Raw genomic sequence first — 19444 nt, 5'->3', positions numbered from 1 at the left:
GAGAGAGAACTGCTCAACAGCAGTTCCTATTCTACATGGACACTGGGGAGCAGAACAAAGCCACCTAGTCAACACCGGGGCTTTGCTGCCTGCTGAGCGCTCTCATCTGCCCCTCCACCAACCGAGCACACTCAGCTGGGTGATGGATGGAGACAGACAGACAGCTAGATGGAAGCTTGGCTCAGCTTTCAGGGACCCATGCTGACTTACGGACACCACCCTGAAGTTAAACATGACCTAAACCTTCACAGAACCAGAGTCTAAAGTCAGTATCAGGAGAAAACAGGGCTGTTCAAGTGAACTCAATTCAAACAGAGGAGAGGCTGCTGTGGCGAACATCATCCCTAGCATGGCAGAAGGCGGCTTTCACTAGCCTTCAAGATAAAAACAAAAGCCTCCTAAAATCCCTACCCACATTAAAAAGCATAAATCCAGCAAGACTACTTATATACCTAAAGCCGGGGACTTGCTTAAGTGCTTTACTGGATTTATACTGCACTTCCTAGAAACACTGTTCAGGCTCTTAATGCTCGAGCAGAAGGAGGACAAGGGAGATTTGGAAGCGGAGGCTTGGTCTGCCGGCTTGCTCACTGACACACGAGGACATTGCACCATCCCTGAGCCGAGCCCAGCAGCTCCCCAGCCTCCAGAGGAAGGCGTGCTCAGGCAATTCGAGTGCTTTTCCAAGCTATTTGCAGTGCACGCCAAGTTTAGGAGAGGTCAGGCTTCAGCGTATCGGACAATGTTGTGTTGCAACATTGGTTATGTAATTCCCCATTGCTTTGGGGGAAAAAAAAAAAACCATCTCCAGCGTGCACCGCATGTCCCCAGTGCTTGCAGCAGCGATGACGCTTTGTGCCAGACTGGCACGGCTCTGCCAAGTGGGAAGCAGCGGGGACCCGATGCAGCAGAGAGGGCCCAAGAGATGACAGCAGCCATCCACATCTGCAGAATCCCCTGCATGCTTCAAAGGGATACTTTTTGCCTGTTTGAAAAAGATCTAATGCCAAACTGGAAGTAACTTTGCTTGCAGACTCCAAAGTAAATGCTGCAGGGTTTGGGTTTTTTTTTAAATACAAAAAAAACCCCTTCCCACTGGAAAAGCTTAAATTTAAGTATACATTGAAGTATTATAATGAGCACAAAGTAAAGACAACTATTGCAAAGAAACAAAAAAAAACCCAAACCCAAAACACTCCAACCCACAAGCAATTAGATTAAAAAACACCCTGTTGTGGTTACCATTGCTGACCCTCTCAACATGAAGCATAACCAGGAGCTGAACAGCTCAGGGCATCAGTGCCCTTAGTTAGATGATTTATCTATCAAACTGTTACAAGACATCTTATTGACGGGAAATACCGGTACGGACAGGCTGAATGAGGGAGCAACCCTTTAGAGCTAGAACTAGCCACCAGAACAGCACATTAACCATCCTCCTTCAGCCACACCAAGAACGTGCAGCGATTTTTATTTTTTTTTTTTTTTTTTTAAAAAGATGACCCGTAACACAATTTGCAAACTTTCTTTGTATTTAGCAAAGGAGAAAAATTCTTCTCTTGTAAATACTAGCCTAGATGAGATTTCAAATGCAAGAGCCCTATTAAAATTAAACCTACATGGTCAATGAGTTAAGAGGCAGTTGAAACTGTAAACAAAGTCCATCTCCTGAGCACGAGCATGGAGAACTTTGCTTTACATTTCATTACAGATTAAGTAACTAAACATCAAGAGAAGATGCAAGGAGGAGATAGGCAAAACGAGGAGACTTAGGTAAAGTATTACCAAATGCTTGATAAAGCAAAGCAAAACCAAGCCCCTGTGCCCTGGGCAAAGGTGCAGCCGCAGGTTGCGGAAAGCTCTTTTTTTATGGCCTCACGAGCAGCTGGTTTGTGCGCTGACCCTTTAAACCCCCCCTGCCACATCTCTAATTCAGCCAAGTTTGCCTTTCTGTGAGCAGGCAGAATGTAAACACTTTTTTCCAAATTAAAAACCCCACGATACACTTAAAGACATCTGTGGGCTTGGGACAGCCAGGCTAGGCTACAAGTGCCCCAGGGGACTGGCCAGGAACGTCCCTACCGTGTTCAGAATGGGGTTGGTGTCACCAGTATCAGTGTATTTTAAGTTTTTATCAAATAAAACATACCCTTAGACGCTTCAGGTAAACCTCAGACCTTAAAACTGGGGCACACACACAGAGCTCCCGGACTGAAACAGGATCATGGTTCGACTGAAGTTCCCATCCCCGACCCCAACCCCTCCACAAGGCATTTCCCCTGGTGCCAGCCCTGTTTGCCCTGGCTGAGCACGACATCATACACTCTCTGATCATTAGAGGTGTTCGGCAAAACGCCGGGGATTTGGAAGCCCGCAGTGAGCCCTCCTGCTTCTAAAAGGAAATAAATGGATGAAATCAGGATGACATAATGTGCCCTGATAAAACGGGTGAGATGAAGAACCTTTAGGAGACTTCTCCAGCAGTAGTTCATCTGTTCCAGGCATTTGATTACACATTGGGGTAAAGACCATTTGATTAAGTGTTGTAAAGTGCTATAAAACCCACATTGATTAGAAAAAGCCACTTGAGTATGAGGAGAGGAAACAAGACTATTGGGAGTTACCTGCAAGGTCTAGGCAGGGACAAGTTAAGCTTTGATCTGTGACAGCCAGAAGCTTTAGCCCAAGCTTTGGTAAGGCATTGCCTTGGAGAGGAGGGCAAAGTCTGCCTCCCAGGGAAGTTCCTCCCGGACATTTTCTGCAGGGCTGGTCCCTCGCTCATGCCCGGAGCCGTCCTGGCATCCCAAAGCTGTGCTGTCCTTGGCCACAAACACTTGGAAGCTCAGAAAGGGAAGCGGGGGGAGAGGAAAAGGAAAAACAACTCTGTTTTCCCAGCAAGTGTGAGTCTATGACAAATGCCAGCTCTGAGTGCACACAGGACAGACAGTGGGAGACAGACTGGCTACAAAAACCACCCTCCAAGGACACCCTCGTCTGCTGACTGCGGCCAGGGCCCCGGTGCCAGCACCAGGCTGGGAACGCTGCCCTGTCTGGAGCCGAGCCAGTGCCCTGCGAACACTCGGAGACCCACACACCACAGCTGCAGGACAGGCTCTGTCCAAAAGGAGAAGAGACGAAGAGAGCATCCCACCTCCTGGGTGCAGCATCCCGTAGAGGTAGCCCGGCCAGCGATGCCGAGCCCAGCATAGCTATCGGCGCTGCAGCATCAGCCCGCCGGGGACACGCGCCTGCCCAGCCTTGCAGCAGGCAACTTGTGCTTAAATTGGCTTTCAACCAATTTAAAGCCAGGGAGAAGGGAGGTAAGTTGTGTTTATAGTCCCACCTGAGTCTACATTAATACAACCACCCCCAAACCACCCCATGGCAGCTCAGCCTCCGAGTGCTGGCAGCCAGAAACCCATCATGCCACCAAGCGATCCCACATCAGAGGTGCCCGAGTGATCCACATCAGAGGCTGCCACAGGCAGCAAGGCACCAACCTTTGGCCACAATATTTGCCTCTTCCCGCGTATTTGGGCAATATCCACTTTTCAGAGAAGCCAGGGAGCCTGCACTCAGCCTAGGGTGAAGGCAACCTTCACAACACAGCCCCTGAAGTTGGGTTTTGAGGCTGCTACGCTCGATAATACCCCTCAAGGCTGGGCAAGAGAACCGCACTGCATCTGTTGGGGCAAATCGAAAACAACCACCGCCAAAAAAACCCCAAAACCAAAAAACAACTCACAAGACACCAGATCTTGCAGACTGTCCTCAGCACCCCGAAAGCCTGCAGCCACCGTCCCTCCTGGTCCAACTCCCCCAAGATGACCCAGGCAGAGAGGACTATGAAGATACCATCGTGTGCACACACTCCATGGACTATAGGGAGGAAAGACCGTTCCTAAACACGTTGCACATGCCAACATACTCAGTAAGAAAACAGCAAGCGACCAAGTTGGGTGAATGCCCAACCTGCCTCTTCCCGGCTCCTCAGGTCCCCAGGGCCAGAGACCTGCCTCCCTCTAGAAACCCAATCCTTCCTCGTTTCGTGTTAGCACTCAAAACCCACCTGCGGACACATCGCCTCCTCACCCAAGTCAAATCCAGCTCCAGGAGTGCACACCGCCAGGAGCTGCTGCCTGCTTCTGCAAGGCAGGAGGGAAGCAAAATCCAGGAGATGCCAGACGCGAGGCTTACCGACTCAGCACCGGTCCCGAACAGAGCGCCTTTTGTTCCCGACCTCCCGGGCTCCGCGATAAGGAGAGGCAAGCTAATGCACAACTTCCCTGCCGTGTGACTGCAGCCCTCCTGGTTACAGGAATACCAAAATAAAAGCACGCCTTCGAAGCCCCACGCAACGGCCGGCCCCGCTCCAGGTGCGCATGCTTTCTCTTCCCATGAAACCATCACCAATTAAAAAGGTTCTTTTTGAAAAGGACCTATAGAGGCTTCCAGGGCTTATCTCATCCTTCCTGATATTTCTGGTGAATATTTAAGCACTAAATGACAAATTCCTTCCTTATAGCTACAAATAGAAAAACAAATAAAGCTTGCCTTGCTCACTAGTGGAAGATAAGGAGCACTTTGCTACTGATAAGCAATCACAATCGCTGTTTGGGTGACTCAGACGGCAACCTACGATACACGATGACAATACTGACCACAAAGAAGGGCCGGTGCTTCGGTCATGGGTGCTAACAGAGTTTACAAACACCAACCCCACCGCTGCCCGAGCTCTGCACTGCCCTCACCCAAGCAGCTGCTTTCTGCAAACAGAGGACCCCATCAGAGTCAGCACCGCAGTGTGACCCGATCCACGGGATCCTCCCTTCCCCACGGCAGCTGTTGGCGTACAGAGACAAAGTCCTTGACAGTGCACGGTTTGCAACGCACCGCTCAGACCCAGAAGTTCTGAGGGTTTTGTCTGTTTTTCTGTTTCCTCTCTACAGAAACTTCACATACTTCAAACCTCAGACTCCCTTAGTCATGCCTGTCTAGCATAAACAAACTTATTTCCTTCCATTACCTTCACAAATCACATTTTCTCCGGGTTATCCTTGCTCTCCCCTCTAGGCCACATCCTTCCTGAAGCACAGTGCCCCGAGCAGGACCTACTACTCAGCAACACTGACTGGAAGCATCTTGCACCTTGATAACCAGTTGACCTTCTGTGCTGAGTCCAAACAAAGCAAGGACTCCTGCTAACGAGTACGACAGCAGTGGAGTTATGCTTTAACCCAAGCTCTCCTCCTTGCTCTGTCCGGATCTGCTACTCAACTGAACAGGTCGCAGCCCTTTTGCTCTCAAGCTCTTCTGTGTGTGCTGCAAGACCTCAGGGAAGGTCTAGCATGACTGCGAGGAAGCCAAAGTCAGATACCCCTACAGTAAAGCTAAGTATGAAACCCCAACCACTGCCAGTTTTACTTTTCAAGCTCTTACTGAGACACCTTTGCTTCCAACACTGCTTGGCCCGCTCGCAGCCTCCTGGTGTTGCTGTTTCCCTGTGCCCCAGCCCGCCCGGTGTGCTGCAACCCAGCTCCCACGTTTCTCCATCCCATGCACTGCGCTCACGGTTCAAGATAAGGTTTCAAGGTCCTTGTTTTCCAAACTCCTTCCAACCTATCTTGCACAAGGCAAACACTTCAAATACGATCTTTTCCAACCAGCAAAGAAATTTCTCACTATAACCCTGAATTACAGTCCTGCCTTCAGGGACATTTGTGCCCGATTTACGCTCCCATCCTTTCCTCTAAACAGTATGAGTCAACACAATACATGAATTCCCTTGGTATTTTCAGGCTTTTTGTTACAAAGTTGTCACCACAGACTGATTTTGGAGTTCAGTCCAGCAATTTTAGTAATTTCATTACTGTATTTTCTTGTGCCTAATCAATACAAAGATAATACACTTGTTTGCTGCGAAAAACGTGGTCCACACGTGAACGGGACAGGCAGCTCCCTTCACCTCTCTGCACTGAGGAACAGAAAGGCTTTGGGGACACTGGGGACATTGCTCAGGGCTTCACATGCTTCCCCAAGGGACGATGAACAGACATAAAACTGCATCCGTCACGTTTCACAGCCCTGCAGTTCTGGCCACCTACGAGATTTTGAACGCAGCAGCTGTTTACGACAAAATTAACACCAATTCCAGCAGCTGACTCGGAGGGAGATTCGTGATTTTCTTTTGTTTGGACACGATGATGCTTTTGGGTCAATGCTGCGAAGAGAAGCCCATTGAGGGCAGTCCTTCCAGGCAGGGGAACGGCACTGGTAAAGAAAGCCTGAGCCAAGGGGTGAAGAGCTACAGTCTTCACACGCTGCTGTCTCTTCTCCATCTTCCCATCCCCACCGCCGCTGCGGTGGTACAGCAGTGCCGGCGTGGCAAAGGACCGCAGGCCTTCATACCTGCGTTAGGGTAGGCAGGGAACAGCTCACAGAGTCCCTGGCAGAGCTGCTGAGCTGAACCCCAGGTCTGCCCTGGCTCTGCAAGCCCCTCGAGCAGCAGGCAGCTCGGAGGCAGGTTGCCTCTGAAGGCTGCAAAGCTTAACCCCATCTTTTCAGACTGGCTGGCCTCTACCAGACATGCATCCGCTGGTAACAGTGGTATGGAGAGGCAGAGGAGGAAAAACCTCACGTAAACTGCTGAGGATTGCAAAGCAGGTCCACCACCAAGGCAGAAAACACATACTCCAAATACTCTCTGCTCTCCAGGCACAGCTCTCTGCCTTAGGAGAAGGCAAATATCTTCCTGGGGAGTCTGTAATGAGAAAGGAGGGCTCAGAAGGTCCACTGGGCTACCAGGAGGAGGGACAGCGAGTCTACAGCAGACTCGTACAACCACCCCACGTGGGCTCGCTGCAAAACACGAGCCACGAGGAATGATAGCTGATGCCTCCAGGGAACGGCTCCTGCACACCCAAGTTGTGGTACACTACGCGCTCTCAGCAACAGCTTCTGTGTTACCAGTGCACAGCTGGACTCCTACCAGTCTTCGGTCCCCTTCACAGAAACTCTGAGCAGCTGGAGAAATCCAGCAACGTGGATTTAAATTGCCTCGCTCTGATTTTTGCCCTTCAAGAAGCATTAAATTCAATTGCTCCACATGAAAAGAAATTCCAACTTTAACAGAGGCAACAGTTCTTTCAGCAGCCGCCAGCTGTGTCTGCGGACAGGCAGGCTGGAGAGAGCCGGGAGTATCCCCTCCTCCCAAAATGCACAAAACTAGATGTGAGACCTCACCAACGACCATTTTACTCCCCAGATCCACTCCTACTGTGCTTTACGACTTGCTACTGAACATTTAGCCAGAGGAGACATGCCTGGGGGGGTGGGTAAGGCTTGCAGGGTGCCCACATGCATGCCTAGTTAGTATTGCTGCACGTCTGGTTAGCGGTGTTGTTCTGAGAAAGCAAAATTCCCCTCTTGCGGCTGTGCACGGCTCAGCGCCATGCATTTTCCTGGCTGCTACCAAGAGGAACCACAGCGGCTGCCCAGCAGATGGCAACAGCCCTGCGCAAGGCGCACAGCACCGCCTGCCCCACTGCCCCCGCACCTCTCACCTACAGGAGTTTCAGCTGCCCTGTTTTGCAGATCTCAAAAAAGGACCTTCCTATGACCTTGCTGGCCCAAAGCACAAGTTCCCGTGGCTAAAAAAATCAGCATTTGTGCTATTTCTTGTGCTCCCGGTCAGCCTTTACGGAGCACAGCCTTGCACTGGCTCTGCCTCTCCTCCAGCCCACCTAAAGTTACACATCTCCATGCCCAACCCCAGCGTAACTCCGGCAGCACACCGAATTTTTGTGGCTTTTCATTTTGGGCGAGTCAGCCTTCCCGCTCTGCATTGCTCAAGTGGGCTCATCTGGCCCCAGGAGCCAGGGTAGAGAGCCCTTGTCCTAGGGCAAGGCACAGCGGGTATCAAGAATGCTAACTCCACATTCACCTTTCCCCTCTGCAGGGCACTGCAAACAAGTCTGTGCACCTCAGAACTGAGTCACAAGCTTCATGGAAGCTTGCAAGAGAGGTGAGGATAACTCCTACCTTCCAGTTAGTCAGCAGCAAAGCTGCACTAGCCCAGCCCGGGGCAAAACAGGCGAGGACTCAAGTGTCTGGACAGACAGACTCCAAGCTCTCTTTACATAGCTTCTACAAAGCAGCGTAGCCAAAAAGGCTGTCATTATTTTTTGGTGCTGTCTCCCTGCAGAAGTAGAAAGCAGTAAGCTTGTCATCCAGCTGCCCTGCAACCACCACACTTCCACCTCGGTCGGGGAAACACACTACTTGGGGCTGCAGGCGGGTAACCCCGGCGAGGCGATGCTCTCCCTGCTCCAGAGGGGTGTACAGGGGATGAGATTCCTCTTGCATGCGTGAGAGAGCGGAGCGCTGGGGATTGCGATGAGCCCCCTGCAAGCACAGCTGGATGCACAGGCAGCCATGTGGCTGCAGGAACCCAGGCTCCCGTGTTTCCAATCCCCTGAGAGCCGCTGTCTCAGCGGAGCCATGCAACCAGAAATCCTCTTTGAAAACAGTTGAACAGAGACCTGTCTGCTGGGCAGACCTGGCAAGGTGCAACAAGAGCCAGAAGCTCCGCGCCACATCAGGAGCCACACCAGCGGCTGAATTGTGGAAGTATCTGACGTTACAAAGGTCCCTGCGTGAAGTGTTAAAGTTCAGACCTTGCCCCCTTCGAGAGGCTTTTACACCCTTACTGGAAGATGCAAGTGTTGGTTCTTCTCTCTGTAGAGCAAATACTCACTGAAAGACTGGGTACTCGGGTTTTCCACAGACGTTCAGCTCGCTCTGATGACAGCCACCAGAAGAGGGGACGAGTCACCAAGAAGAGCAACCTCATTAACAAAGAGAAGACATTTTCATGTAGACTACAAAGCACTTGTTTGAACAAACATTTAGGAGAAAAGCTCGCCTGTCAAGGCCCCAACACTTGTAAGAGCCAAGCACTCAAGCCACTGACAATTTTGTGCTGTTTAAGGGGGACCACAGCCGATACTCCAAATCCAGTAATCACAACTACTCTCAGTACCACAGCACAGCAAACACAGCACCTCTCCTTCAGCTCACCTTTCAAACGTCCTCTGATGTGACATGAGAGGAGAAAAGCTAGCTGTGCTCCTTCACCCCATGGCCCTGCCAAAGCAAGAGGGGCTCACCCCGTGTCTGAAGTCCACCAGCTGCGTTTTGGGGGCCGAGAAAGAAGCTGTCGTGTTAAAGAGTCTGTTTAACTACCTGGTGGTCCCACGTAGCGGCAAGTTTTAGAGCTGCGTGCTCGCTGTGCACCATCTTCCCAGGTCTGAAACGGGGACATTTGAGAATACAAACTGCTTTTTGGTGGTGTGGGAGATCTACTTGGAGGAAAGGCAACACCTTCACTTTTGGAAGGGTGCTTTTCTCCCCCCTCCTCTCTTCCAGGTGAATCCAAGCAAGGTGGAATATATATTGGGAAAGGCCATTTATTCTGTTTTCTGTCTTAACAATTTCCAGAGCAGCTGCCTGCTCCCCCTAACGAAGAAGGGCCTGCCGGAGCCCCCCCCACCAGCAGACAGCTCTGCCACGCAGGGCAGCACGGTGCACTGGTGAAAAACACTCGTTTGCTGCTCCCAGCAGGTTGCTTTGTACGACGGATTCTCTCATCCCCCCCTCCCTGAAACAGCTCAAGCTTTCCAAGGTACAGCACTACAGGACATGTGGAATAAAACGCACGTTGGGAGCTCACTGCTCAGCTGAACGAGAACAAAAAAACCACGCGCCCCAAGACACCAATTTATTTTTACACTCACAACGCTGAGCGGTATTTCTCGATCATGTTCTTATTTGCTGAACCTCTACGAAATCCTTGCAGGCTGGAAATTATTTTGAATCATGTATCCAAGACAACAAAGGTAATTCTTCCCCGGCATATTAAACGTAGACACTGACAGAGCTCTGATCTTTAGACGATTACCCTGAATTCAGTATACGAATCCATTTACATCTTTCCGAAAAAGGAGATTTCAGGATTCATCACCTTTTTCCTTTGGGTCACCTTGTCGTTTCAAGGAAACGATGGCCCAGCAGCAGAAGTATTTCATCCCAGCGGGGCACACACCTGGCTTGTTGGTATTCCTGCCCAGAATAGCTTGCAGCACTGACAGAGCTCATCTATGTTAAACTAGCCCTTAGAAAACATCCCTGCTCTGAATCTCAGAAGACTGTCCCTTGACGCAGGTCTGAGAAGCAAGAAGCAAAAGCCCTTGCCTGCACGAGCACTGCGACGCAGACTGTCACAGCCTCTAAACCGCTCAGTCCAGCGGTTAAAAAGCACATTTGTGACCTTGTACTAGATAGAGAAAGAATACGAAAACCTATCTCCCTTCCTGCCCCCTTCTACCCAGCTATCACTGGCTTTTGTAACTATCTTTCAAAAAGGAAAAATAATCTAATATTCAACACAGCCTTGAAAGCCTTCTGGGGGAAGAACCCGGGATCACGTGCTCCTAAGGCTGTGTTCATCCACGCAGTCCTAAGGGAATAAGCGACTTGCTCAGGGTGACAGTGCAAGTCCACTGACTTGATCGAGAACAGGAGCCAGCAAACCGGCTCAAGAGAACACCCGTGCCTGGCTGCGAAATGGGATGATGACCTGGTTGACTGTCAAGCATAAATCGTCAAAGTGAGAGCTTCAAGCCATCTGAAGTGATGGACCTGTGCTTCTCACTAACATGGGCAAGACCAGTTGCCCAACACCCACTTTATTGTTAGGAAACTCAAAAGAATAGCTTGAGCCTTTCATCAAGAAGTCACGAGGCCAAAATAACATATTACAGACTATACAAAGCAAAGACATGTATATTTGCATGCAACATAAAGGAGGCTGGGAGTCCCTTTGCAAGTGACAAATTGTGTGATAAAAACATCCAGGCTACCAAGACACAAGAGTCAAAAACCTGAAGAGGAACGTTTGGAAAAGGAAAAGCGGAAGGAAGCTATTCAGTCCCCACATGGGACTAGGGAGCCAGCCGGCCCTTTGCTGAGAAGGCACCTGCAGGCCCTTCTGCTCCAGGCTGGAAGGCACGGAGCAGGAACAGCGGAAGCCTACCAAGCAAAGCCCAAAAGCCCATAAACACAGACAACAGGTCACTGTAGCAGCAGCCTCCTTTCTAGCTGGGGAGAGCAGATACAGGACATCACTGCAATATGCTCCTGTGCTAAGGATTACAGGAGGGAACTGAGGGATGGAGGTTATAACTTTAACAAAAGGAAAAAAACATGTCAGATAAGCATCCTTGATCAAGCCCAAGAATAGAGAGAAAAATCTACATTTTTGTCTTCTGCTCTGCCTTTTACTGGCCAAACAGCACCGAGTGCCAACGTCCGACTGCTCCGCTGTGCCTCTCAGGTAGGCTCCCGGCCGGTACATCTCAAAATCAGGCTCAGGTCTCCAACCTCAGAAACTCCACCAACAAGACAACCACAACGGCAGCAGGCACCCTTCCTGTATCGCTAGTGTTTCACCGCAAAAAGGGTCTCCCTCTTTCACCCAGGGCACCATGCTCTGGCAATTCTGCAAGCTAAGACAGCACTAGCCGTGGGTTTTTGCTTGAACACCAATTTTAACTTAAACAGCACCAAATAATTGGGGCAAATTCTCTGGGCCAGTCACCCGCAGATTGAAGGATTCGTCTTCACTACATGTTAAGCATCCCTGAGCCCTGTCACAGCAAATGCTCTTCTCCCCCAGCCAAACCCTCCATGCTCAAGTCTCACACTGTATACAGTCGGCATTTGTGGGAGTTAACAGCGCTCATACTTGCCTCAAACGTGACAAAGTCATCAAACTCATCAGGACAGGCTGGGGCTTCCTCCTCAGGGGTATATCCCATATCATACAACTGGCTGTCAGGATCTGCAGAGGAAAATAAAAAACAGAAAGAGAATCACCAAAAGGAAACGCGCACCCTCAAATGAAGGACAGCTTTGGAAGACACGACAGCAGAAGGACGGGAACTTCCTCTTGCACGCACCGGTACCTTCAGCTTTCAGAAAAGACCTCTGCTTCCAGGCATCCCACCATCACCTCGGGTGGAAGGCAACTGGGACAGCTGCTCCCTGGCAGAGGTCCTATGAGGCCCCTTGCTGCTCCAATGGGGCTAGCACTTGGATTCATCCCTACCCCGCCATGGTCTCCATTCCTTTTCCTGGTTTCTTCCCTATCTCCGTTTCCTGCATCTTCTTATTCTTCTCCCAGAAGGCTTTAATCCTGCTGTGGGCAGGGAATACATTAGATCTATGTGTGACAGCCAACTACCATGGGAACCGCAGAGAAAGCAGGCTGCGCCGAAGCTTTTATCATCTACTGCTCCTCCCGTGGCCAGCCACATCAGGAGCCATCCTCACAGGGGGACAGGAAAATAGGAGGTTTTCAAGGAGATTTCTTAAAAAAAAAAAAAAAATTACTCCTCCCATCCCCAAACACCCATCTGCAGCAGAGCAGAGCAGCATTTCTCCAAGCCTTTCAATTGAGGAAGGGAGCGTAAATTCCCTGTGCTCCCTGAAGCAACAGCTATTGCCTGATCCAGCACACGACCTAGATCACAGGCTGGAAACACCAAATCAAGATCAGATGCTGCAGTCCCAAAATAAATAGCAGGCTCAAAACCACATGCCTTGGAGCTGCAAACGTTGCGGCACTAGGTTTATCTGATGTTGATAAACTTGGCCGGGCAGAGGGAGTCATTATGTCAGTGCTCCTAGGAGAGCTCAGGGATCACCCGGATTTGGGGAGGGACAGGCTTTCCTTCTACAGCTGCTCAAGGCAGAGGATGAGAGCAGAGCTACAAAGCAGGGTCTGCTCTCTGCATCCTTCAGGCTGGTGGCTTCCCAGCAGGCTGGTAGCACAGCCAATTCAAACAGCTCCCAGGCTCAAGTCCAAACCGAAGGGGCACGTAAGTCGCATGACGTTTTGCTGCAGTCGAGCGGCACAGCCACTCAGATGGGATTGTACGCGGCCTCCCTCAAAGGGTATATTCCCCATATAGTCACAGCCAGGGCTCCCGCTTTGGGTCCATCTCCAGATATCAAGAAAGGCCATTTTTCATTAAGGGATCTGTACATCTAGTACAAAGTCAAGGGATTAGGGCACAGGAGAGAGTAAGGAGTCAGGCTTGCAGCAACACCCCTCCCACCCAAACACCCTCCCCAGTGCCTTTTTCAGCTCACCATTAACACAGTCAAGGCCCCAGGAGATACTGAAGCCACCAACCCGATGGGTACCGGCAACCCATGGGGATGGCAGAAGCTGAGCATGGGGCACGGAGAAACGAGCCCTCCCCTAACCTGGGTCTGGGGCTCCCAGGGGTTAGACTGTAAATCAAAACCAGCTATAAGCCAAATTGCTTTTCCAGAAACCAGCATACAATGCTGTGCTCTACAGTAAGCACATGGCAGGGTCATGGCTTCAGCAGATGAAATGTGCTCTTGTTCACAATTTATGACTTCAATATCCCCACCGCTTTCCCTGCTCGCAGCGCCGGGCAGCGGTGCTGCTATGAGCTGTGCTTCCAGCTGCCGGAGCTCCTGCGTGTAACCCTGAGCAAGGCAGCAAGACGCACGTGAAAACGCTGCTGCCTGAGCACGCTGCTCAAGGCAAGGCAGCCTCAGACCACCTCCTACTCTAACTAATGGGTTTGCACTGAAGTATCTTAAGATGGTATTCTCCCTCTCCTCAAATGTTACTCTGTCCCCACCTGCACAGCTTCACCCATGGGTCTGAGCCTACAATCAGGAGGAGTTTTCCCATTAGTTATCCCTGTCGCTATTCTGGGATTTGAGAGCCTCCTTGCTGACAGCAGGGAGGACCGAGGGGATGGGGACAGCGACCTCCTTGCTGCAAAGCCATGGGAGCACCTGAGAGTGGGTCTCACCAAGAAGTGCCTCTGCCCACTTCTGGGAAAACCAAACAGTGCTCCTGAAAGGCAATCCATGTCACATCATCAAAACAGAAGGGACAGCCAGCCACGTCTCTTGCCAACTACAGACCGCAGCATGCAGGGAGCGGCCACCTCCAGAGAGGTGGCTGTGACGTGCACAGGAGCATCCAAAGAGCCAGAGCAGCTCACTGGGACACAGTCTGCAGGCACAGTGCCCTGGTCCTGTGCCCGGCCAAGGCTCTGCCCTGCAGCATGTCCCACCCAGCACGAGCCCCGATGACAGCTCTGTTCTCTGCAGCCTCCAAGCATGCCCTAGCACAGCGCAAATGCTTCATCTGCAGCACATCTGAATCCCCGAGCCGATAGCGGCAAGACTCCAGCCAAACAGCTGGGTGCTGGGCAGCTGCCAGTGCTTCTAGCTGCCTGATCTTGCACCTCTACCGGGCACGGCCGGGCAACCCAGCCAGCCTTACCGGTGCCCACCCTGCAAGGCTATCTCCAGTGCTGCTGGTGGTACCCCGCAGCAGCCCCGGGAACCACGGAGCACCCCGAAGGCAGCAGAGCCAGGCACAGGCTGCTCCCTTCTGCTTATTTCCATATCATTTCTTTTCCTCCCCCTCTAAGTAGGCACACAAAAGCTTCCTGCTTTTCTACAGACACAGATAAAGATATTTATTCCGCTCATTCCTTCCAAAGGGACTTGAAAAGGGAGGATTTACAGTCAAGTGAAGGCTTCCAGCTCCCTTTGGAAGCAGGGGTATAAAGCATGGGCAGACAACGCACAAACAGCTCCCCAACATCAGCTGCCTCCTGTACAGCTCTTGCCCAAATCAAGTGCTCCTGGAGCCTTCCCAGTCCTTCAGGTGTTTCTTGGTGTAGGGACGAACATGAGACTGGTTGCTCCATCTGTCTGCAGAGCACCCAGCCCAAAGAGGGGGTCTCTGCGCAGGCAGGGTTTATTTTTACAGCAAGCTCCACTGTAAAAAACCAAGGAAAGACCATTTCAGAGGTCACCTGCACCCTTGCTGGTGGCGTGGCCAGCAGAAGCCATGCCCAGGAGACAGCACTCCCTGTTTCCGCCTCCCCATGCTCTACATCAGAGAGCAAAGACAAACACCACCACAAACAAAGGTTGACTTTTCTGCTCGATTCATTCCCTCCCCCTCCAAAAAAGCCATATGGTGCTTTGTGTATAGGGAGAGTTGCCATGGAGAGCTTGCCTGCAAGACTTCCAGCACAACAGGCTGCATTAAGCTTTCAAATTCCTGTCCAAAAGAGCCAAAAAACCCGAGAGACCTGTGCTGCTCAACTGGCACTCCCCATGTGAAGAGCACCATCCACCAGGAGCAGAAAAAGGCATGCGGTGAGAGCCGGAGGGCTGTGCTCCCCATCCTGCACCACGAGCGGCACAAGAGGATGGCCGTGGGCCACCAGCAGCAGCACTGCACAGCCCAGCTCCAGCAGCACATGGTGAGCACAAACGCTCGAATTCCCTCTGCTCTCGTCCTTGGACCTCAAAGCCAAATCCCAGCCGACACCTTGCTCTCCTTCACATCCCCTTCTCCATGCTCCTCACGCCATAAAGCATACTTTCATCTCTTACACCAATGCCTGATTTCACTTTGACCTCTTTCCTTCCTCCTCTTTGAGAGTCGATGTGGTCAGGACACTTGGAGTCACCTCTTTCCAATGCTGCTCAAAATCACAGCTTTTGCCCAGAGATGCAGACGGCATTAGGGACTGCCTTTTGTCCTCACACCTGAGCGTCCACGACCAGCTTCTCCTGTGGTTTCAGCTCTATCTGTCACTCCCACTGCTAGTCCCATTACATCCGCGCACAGCCAAAAATCTCAAAGCTAAAAAAAAAAAAAAAAAAATCAGGCTCCAAGAGACCCTACAGAGAGCCTTACTGACCAACAATCTCCCTGCAAAGAGGCTATAAGCTATATGCTACGTCTTTTTCCCAAATTAATTGCACTAATTTATTTGACCGGAATACGTGGGCAGGATACCAAGCATCTGGATAAAGCTTCAGTTGAATTATTGCGGCAGCACGGTTTTACCAGAGTAATGTGGCTGATGTAGAATTTACACAAGTAATTGTAACCAGTAAGACCAGGCACATGTACTATATCATCCAGCGAAGCTAAAGTGATTTTGGGAAAAAAAAAAAAAAAAAAAGAGATGATGTAAAAAGCAAATCAAGTCTACTATGAAGCACCTGCAGCATCCTTTTGACACCTTTTCCCATCCCTGCGTTGAAGCTTCCTGTTGCCCAGCATGTGCTCATTCAAGCCCCACTGAGATCACCACCTTCCAAGCTCATCGCATCAACCACACCACTCACTTGGCAGATGGAGATTCGCCGTCATACAAATTTTGCCGTGAGTCCGGCTCTGACCAGTCAGCCACAGCACTTCTTCTCCCACATATTTGATTTTCTGTGTTCCCCAGTGCTGCCCTGTTTCTTGCTGGCTTATGCTTCTGCATGAAATCCTGCATCTCCCTCTATTCTTAAGATGCCCTCATTCCTCCCAGCGTTTCAAAAAAATCATTGTCCAAACACTGCTATGTAAAGCTTCTGACAAGGATCACCTCTGAACAAATCTGCGTGCTCTCCCACTGATGGAGTATTCACTCTCGTCTTTTATGCCAACTGCAAACCAAGGGCAACCTCTGTCCAGTATTTGTCAAGCCTCTAGAGCCACCGGCCAACTCCGAGGAGCAGCACTGCCAACAGCAGAGACACAGCCAGCTGCACGGAGATTTCTCCTGGACGTACGGCATACATGCAGCTAGAGGACAAGAAGGTTCTGGGCTCTTCGCAGGGGTGAATGCGTGCTGAGTTCTGGCAGCGGCCAGAGATGCACCCTTCGCCATCTCGTTGTGCTGACGGGAGAATCGCTGTGCTTCAAAAGGGCTTGGACATGCAATAGTAACCTGGGCTTTTCAAGAAGCACAACAGAGCGTAGAGCTACAGGAACAGAAGTCCCGGGGTACAGAAGGCTCCTGAAATAGATTCTAAAAACTGCTTTCAGAAGACAGGATTTCAGTAAAAAGGCACCTTGAGTGAAAAGCTGTAGGTACAGTAGTGACACACAGGTCAGAAACAGAGCCAGTTTTAATCGGCTTCATATAGGAATGACCTAGAAAAACAGAGCCTTTCAGAAGTATTTAAGTCATCTGCCAACACACACTGTACATACTGCTGCAAGCCACAGAGCCACAAACTCAAAGTGATTCAAACAGTATGGATTATGTGCAGCTAACAGACCCGAATTATTCAATGCAGGAATAGAGCTGGGAACCTGCACGAATGGCACAAAACAAAACAGACCCAAAAAAATGCAAGACGAAGTTATGGTTGGCTTAAGAGAAGACAACTGATATAAACCGCACTCCCTTACTGGGCACGCTGCTTGAAAACAAGGTGGCAAAAAAGACACACAGCCAAGTATTAAAAAGTTACAGGCATTTAGGAGGATCTTGCATCCAGAGCAAAGAGACAGAGGGGAAGCCACTGTCCAGTATTTCCAGAGGCAGCTCAGGGTCTTGCGCTTTCACCGGAGCTCAAGCACCCATGTGTTGTTAGTCCTTGCAGGATAAAGCCTAGCACCAGTCCAACCATCCACCCTTTTGCTTTCCATAGGTGATCCAGGAGTACGTTTATAATCTGATGCTCACATACAAAGTGGTAGCACTGATCAGAGCTGGAAAGAGCAGCTTTCTATCTGCTTTTCCTGTAGCTCAACCTGCTGACTCCTCCAGAGATGAGACAACGGGCCAGGAGCACTTACTGAAGGCTATCATTTTACAACCAAAAATTACACAACAGAATAACTGAGTGGCAAGCTCAGGCTCCCAAGGAGGCAGTGTCAGAATTAAGGTTGCTTACACAATCCTCATCCGAGCCCCTCTCAGCTAATGCGCTTTAGCAGTCCTTCATTTCCTGAATATCACTGCTCACGGATTGGTACTTATCACATATTCCTTTTGATCCTCTTCATACAGTGCAGGCCCTCAAGTTTTGTTTATACATACCATCTAAAGACATAATAAAAAGAATTAACTTCATGGTATGCAAGCACTTTGGAAGCATAAATCTAGCTGCCTTCACTTCATCTCGGAGATCAGGTGAGCATTGCTGCCTCTGCTGCAGCGACGGACCAGAGGCAGGAAGCCACCACATTTGGTACCGAGTTTAACATATGGGTCTTCGTTTTTAATTCTCAGCAATTTGAGCTGTCTTTTCAGTGTGTGCTAGTCATCAAGACCAGCTCAAATTCCTCCAGACTTGTGTCAGCCTGGAACAAAGGCTCTACTGCCGGAGGTGTGGAAAATGGGGAGCAGGCTTGTGGCCACCAGCACATGGTTCAGAGCCACTTTGTGACATACCAGCAGAAAAGGCCGAGAGACCGAGCCTCCAAAATAGCACAAGCTGCCCTGGTGAGGAGACCTCCTGATGTCCTCCATCTCCTTCACACTAGCTTCTACTTTCAACAACTCTACGTTTCAGGAAACAAAGCTGGATTTTGCAGCCAACAGCTTTGTTCCCTGTTCTGTGAACAGACTGAGGCAGGACCTCTGGAAAGAGTGCATGCAACTATGCAAGCAACAGAACATCCTAACTTAGCTTCCCAGAGCACACTCAATGCAGACACAACCTTTGGGACATCCAGTGGCCCGTCTCTTGTCAAGCGTTTGAGTACACTGAAGTAGAAACTCTTCTAGATGCTCCACATCCAGCCTGATTTGGGCAGGAGCACACAGAAGATAAGTGGCACCTCCTAGATAAGATGGCCTCGCAAACAAAATAAAATTAAAGAGAACCCTGGCTCAGGAGCCCGGATGCACCAGAGCTTTTGACGTACCAGGTAACATGGCCAGAAACAAAGCAGTTTCTCAGCCCGCTCACTAGAGGCCACTCACGTCAGCTGGGGCACTGGCTGGATGGCACCATCCCACCACAAAGCATTTCAGCCTTCCACACCAGCTCCAGCTCAAAGCTCCCGCATGAAGAAATCAAGATAGCAGTTAAAACCTGTTCAATCCTCCCCAGCTCACAGCTCATAGCTTCCTGAGAAGTGCTTGCAATGTACTTAACCTTTAAGCATAGCTAAATACCATTATCAATGCAATGCCTGCGTGAATCTAGGCACAGCTTGCCTGCAGAAGAACCCATGGCCTGGATGCGAGCACTAAAAGAAGCCCTTAAAACACCTACAGCACTTGCAAATCATAACATGCAGACATTTGTATTTGTCATTCAGCACCTGCAGGTCCTACGTGCCATTTCTGTCCCCCCACTAGCCATACCGCAAGCTGAGGACAACTAATGCAAAGCTGATGCTAAAAGCCTTTTCAAAGCAATCGCCGAGCCCTGGTAAGTGATTTGGATCAGAACCACCCACCTGCCTTTGGGCAAGACGTATCTACGGGTGAAGTGCAAGGCTGGCCAACAACTGTACAAACACCTACTCCAACCAAGGCTCTGACTTCAAAAGGTAAGTTGCAAAACTGTC

At 50.4% G+C, this 19444-nt stretch overlaps 1 protein-coding gene across 5 annotated transcripts in view; it reads right to left on the bottom strand.

Annotated features, from left to right (window-relative positions):
* The window catches only part of RAB11FIP3 (RAB11 family interacting protein 3), an 82165-nt gene that overhangs the window by 28989 nt on the left and 33732 nt on the right, over positions 1-19444 (bottom strand). For 3 of the 5 annotated variants that reach the window (XM_050906084.1, XM_050906081.1, XM_050906082.1), the window contains one exon: positions 11808-11899. In XM_050906084.1, the coding sequence (XP_050762041.1) occupies positions 11808-11876 (69 nt within the window). In that variant the 5' untranslated portion in view covers positions 11877-11899. Of the gene's footprint in view, positions 1-4069; positions 4140-4197; positions 4226-11807; positions 11900-19444 lie in introns of those variants that run through there. The other 2 variants (XM_050906085.1, XM_050906083.1) reach the window with 2 other exon arrangements.

Source organism: Gymnogyps californianus, chromosome 15, assembly GCF_018139145.2.
Source record: "Gymnogyps californianus isolate 813 chromosome 15, ASM1813914v2, whole genome shotgun sequence".
Classification (NCBI taxonomy): Eukaryota; Metazoa; Chordata; class Aves; order Accipitriformes; family Cathartidae; genus Gymnogyps; species Gymnogyps californianus.
The sequence above is the reverse complement of the archived record's forward strand: the minus strand, read 5'-3'. Positions and strand labels throughout refer to the sequence as shown.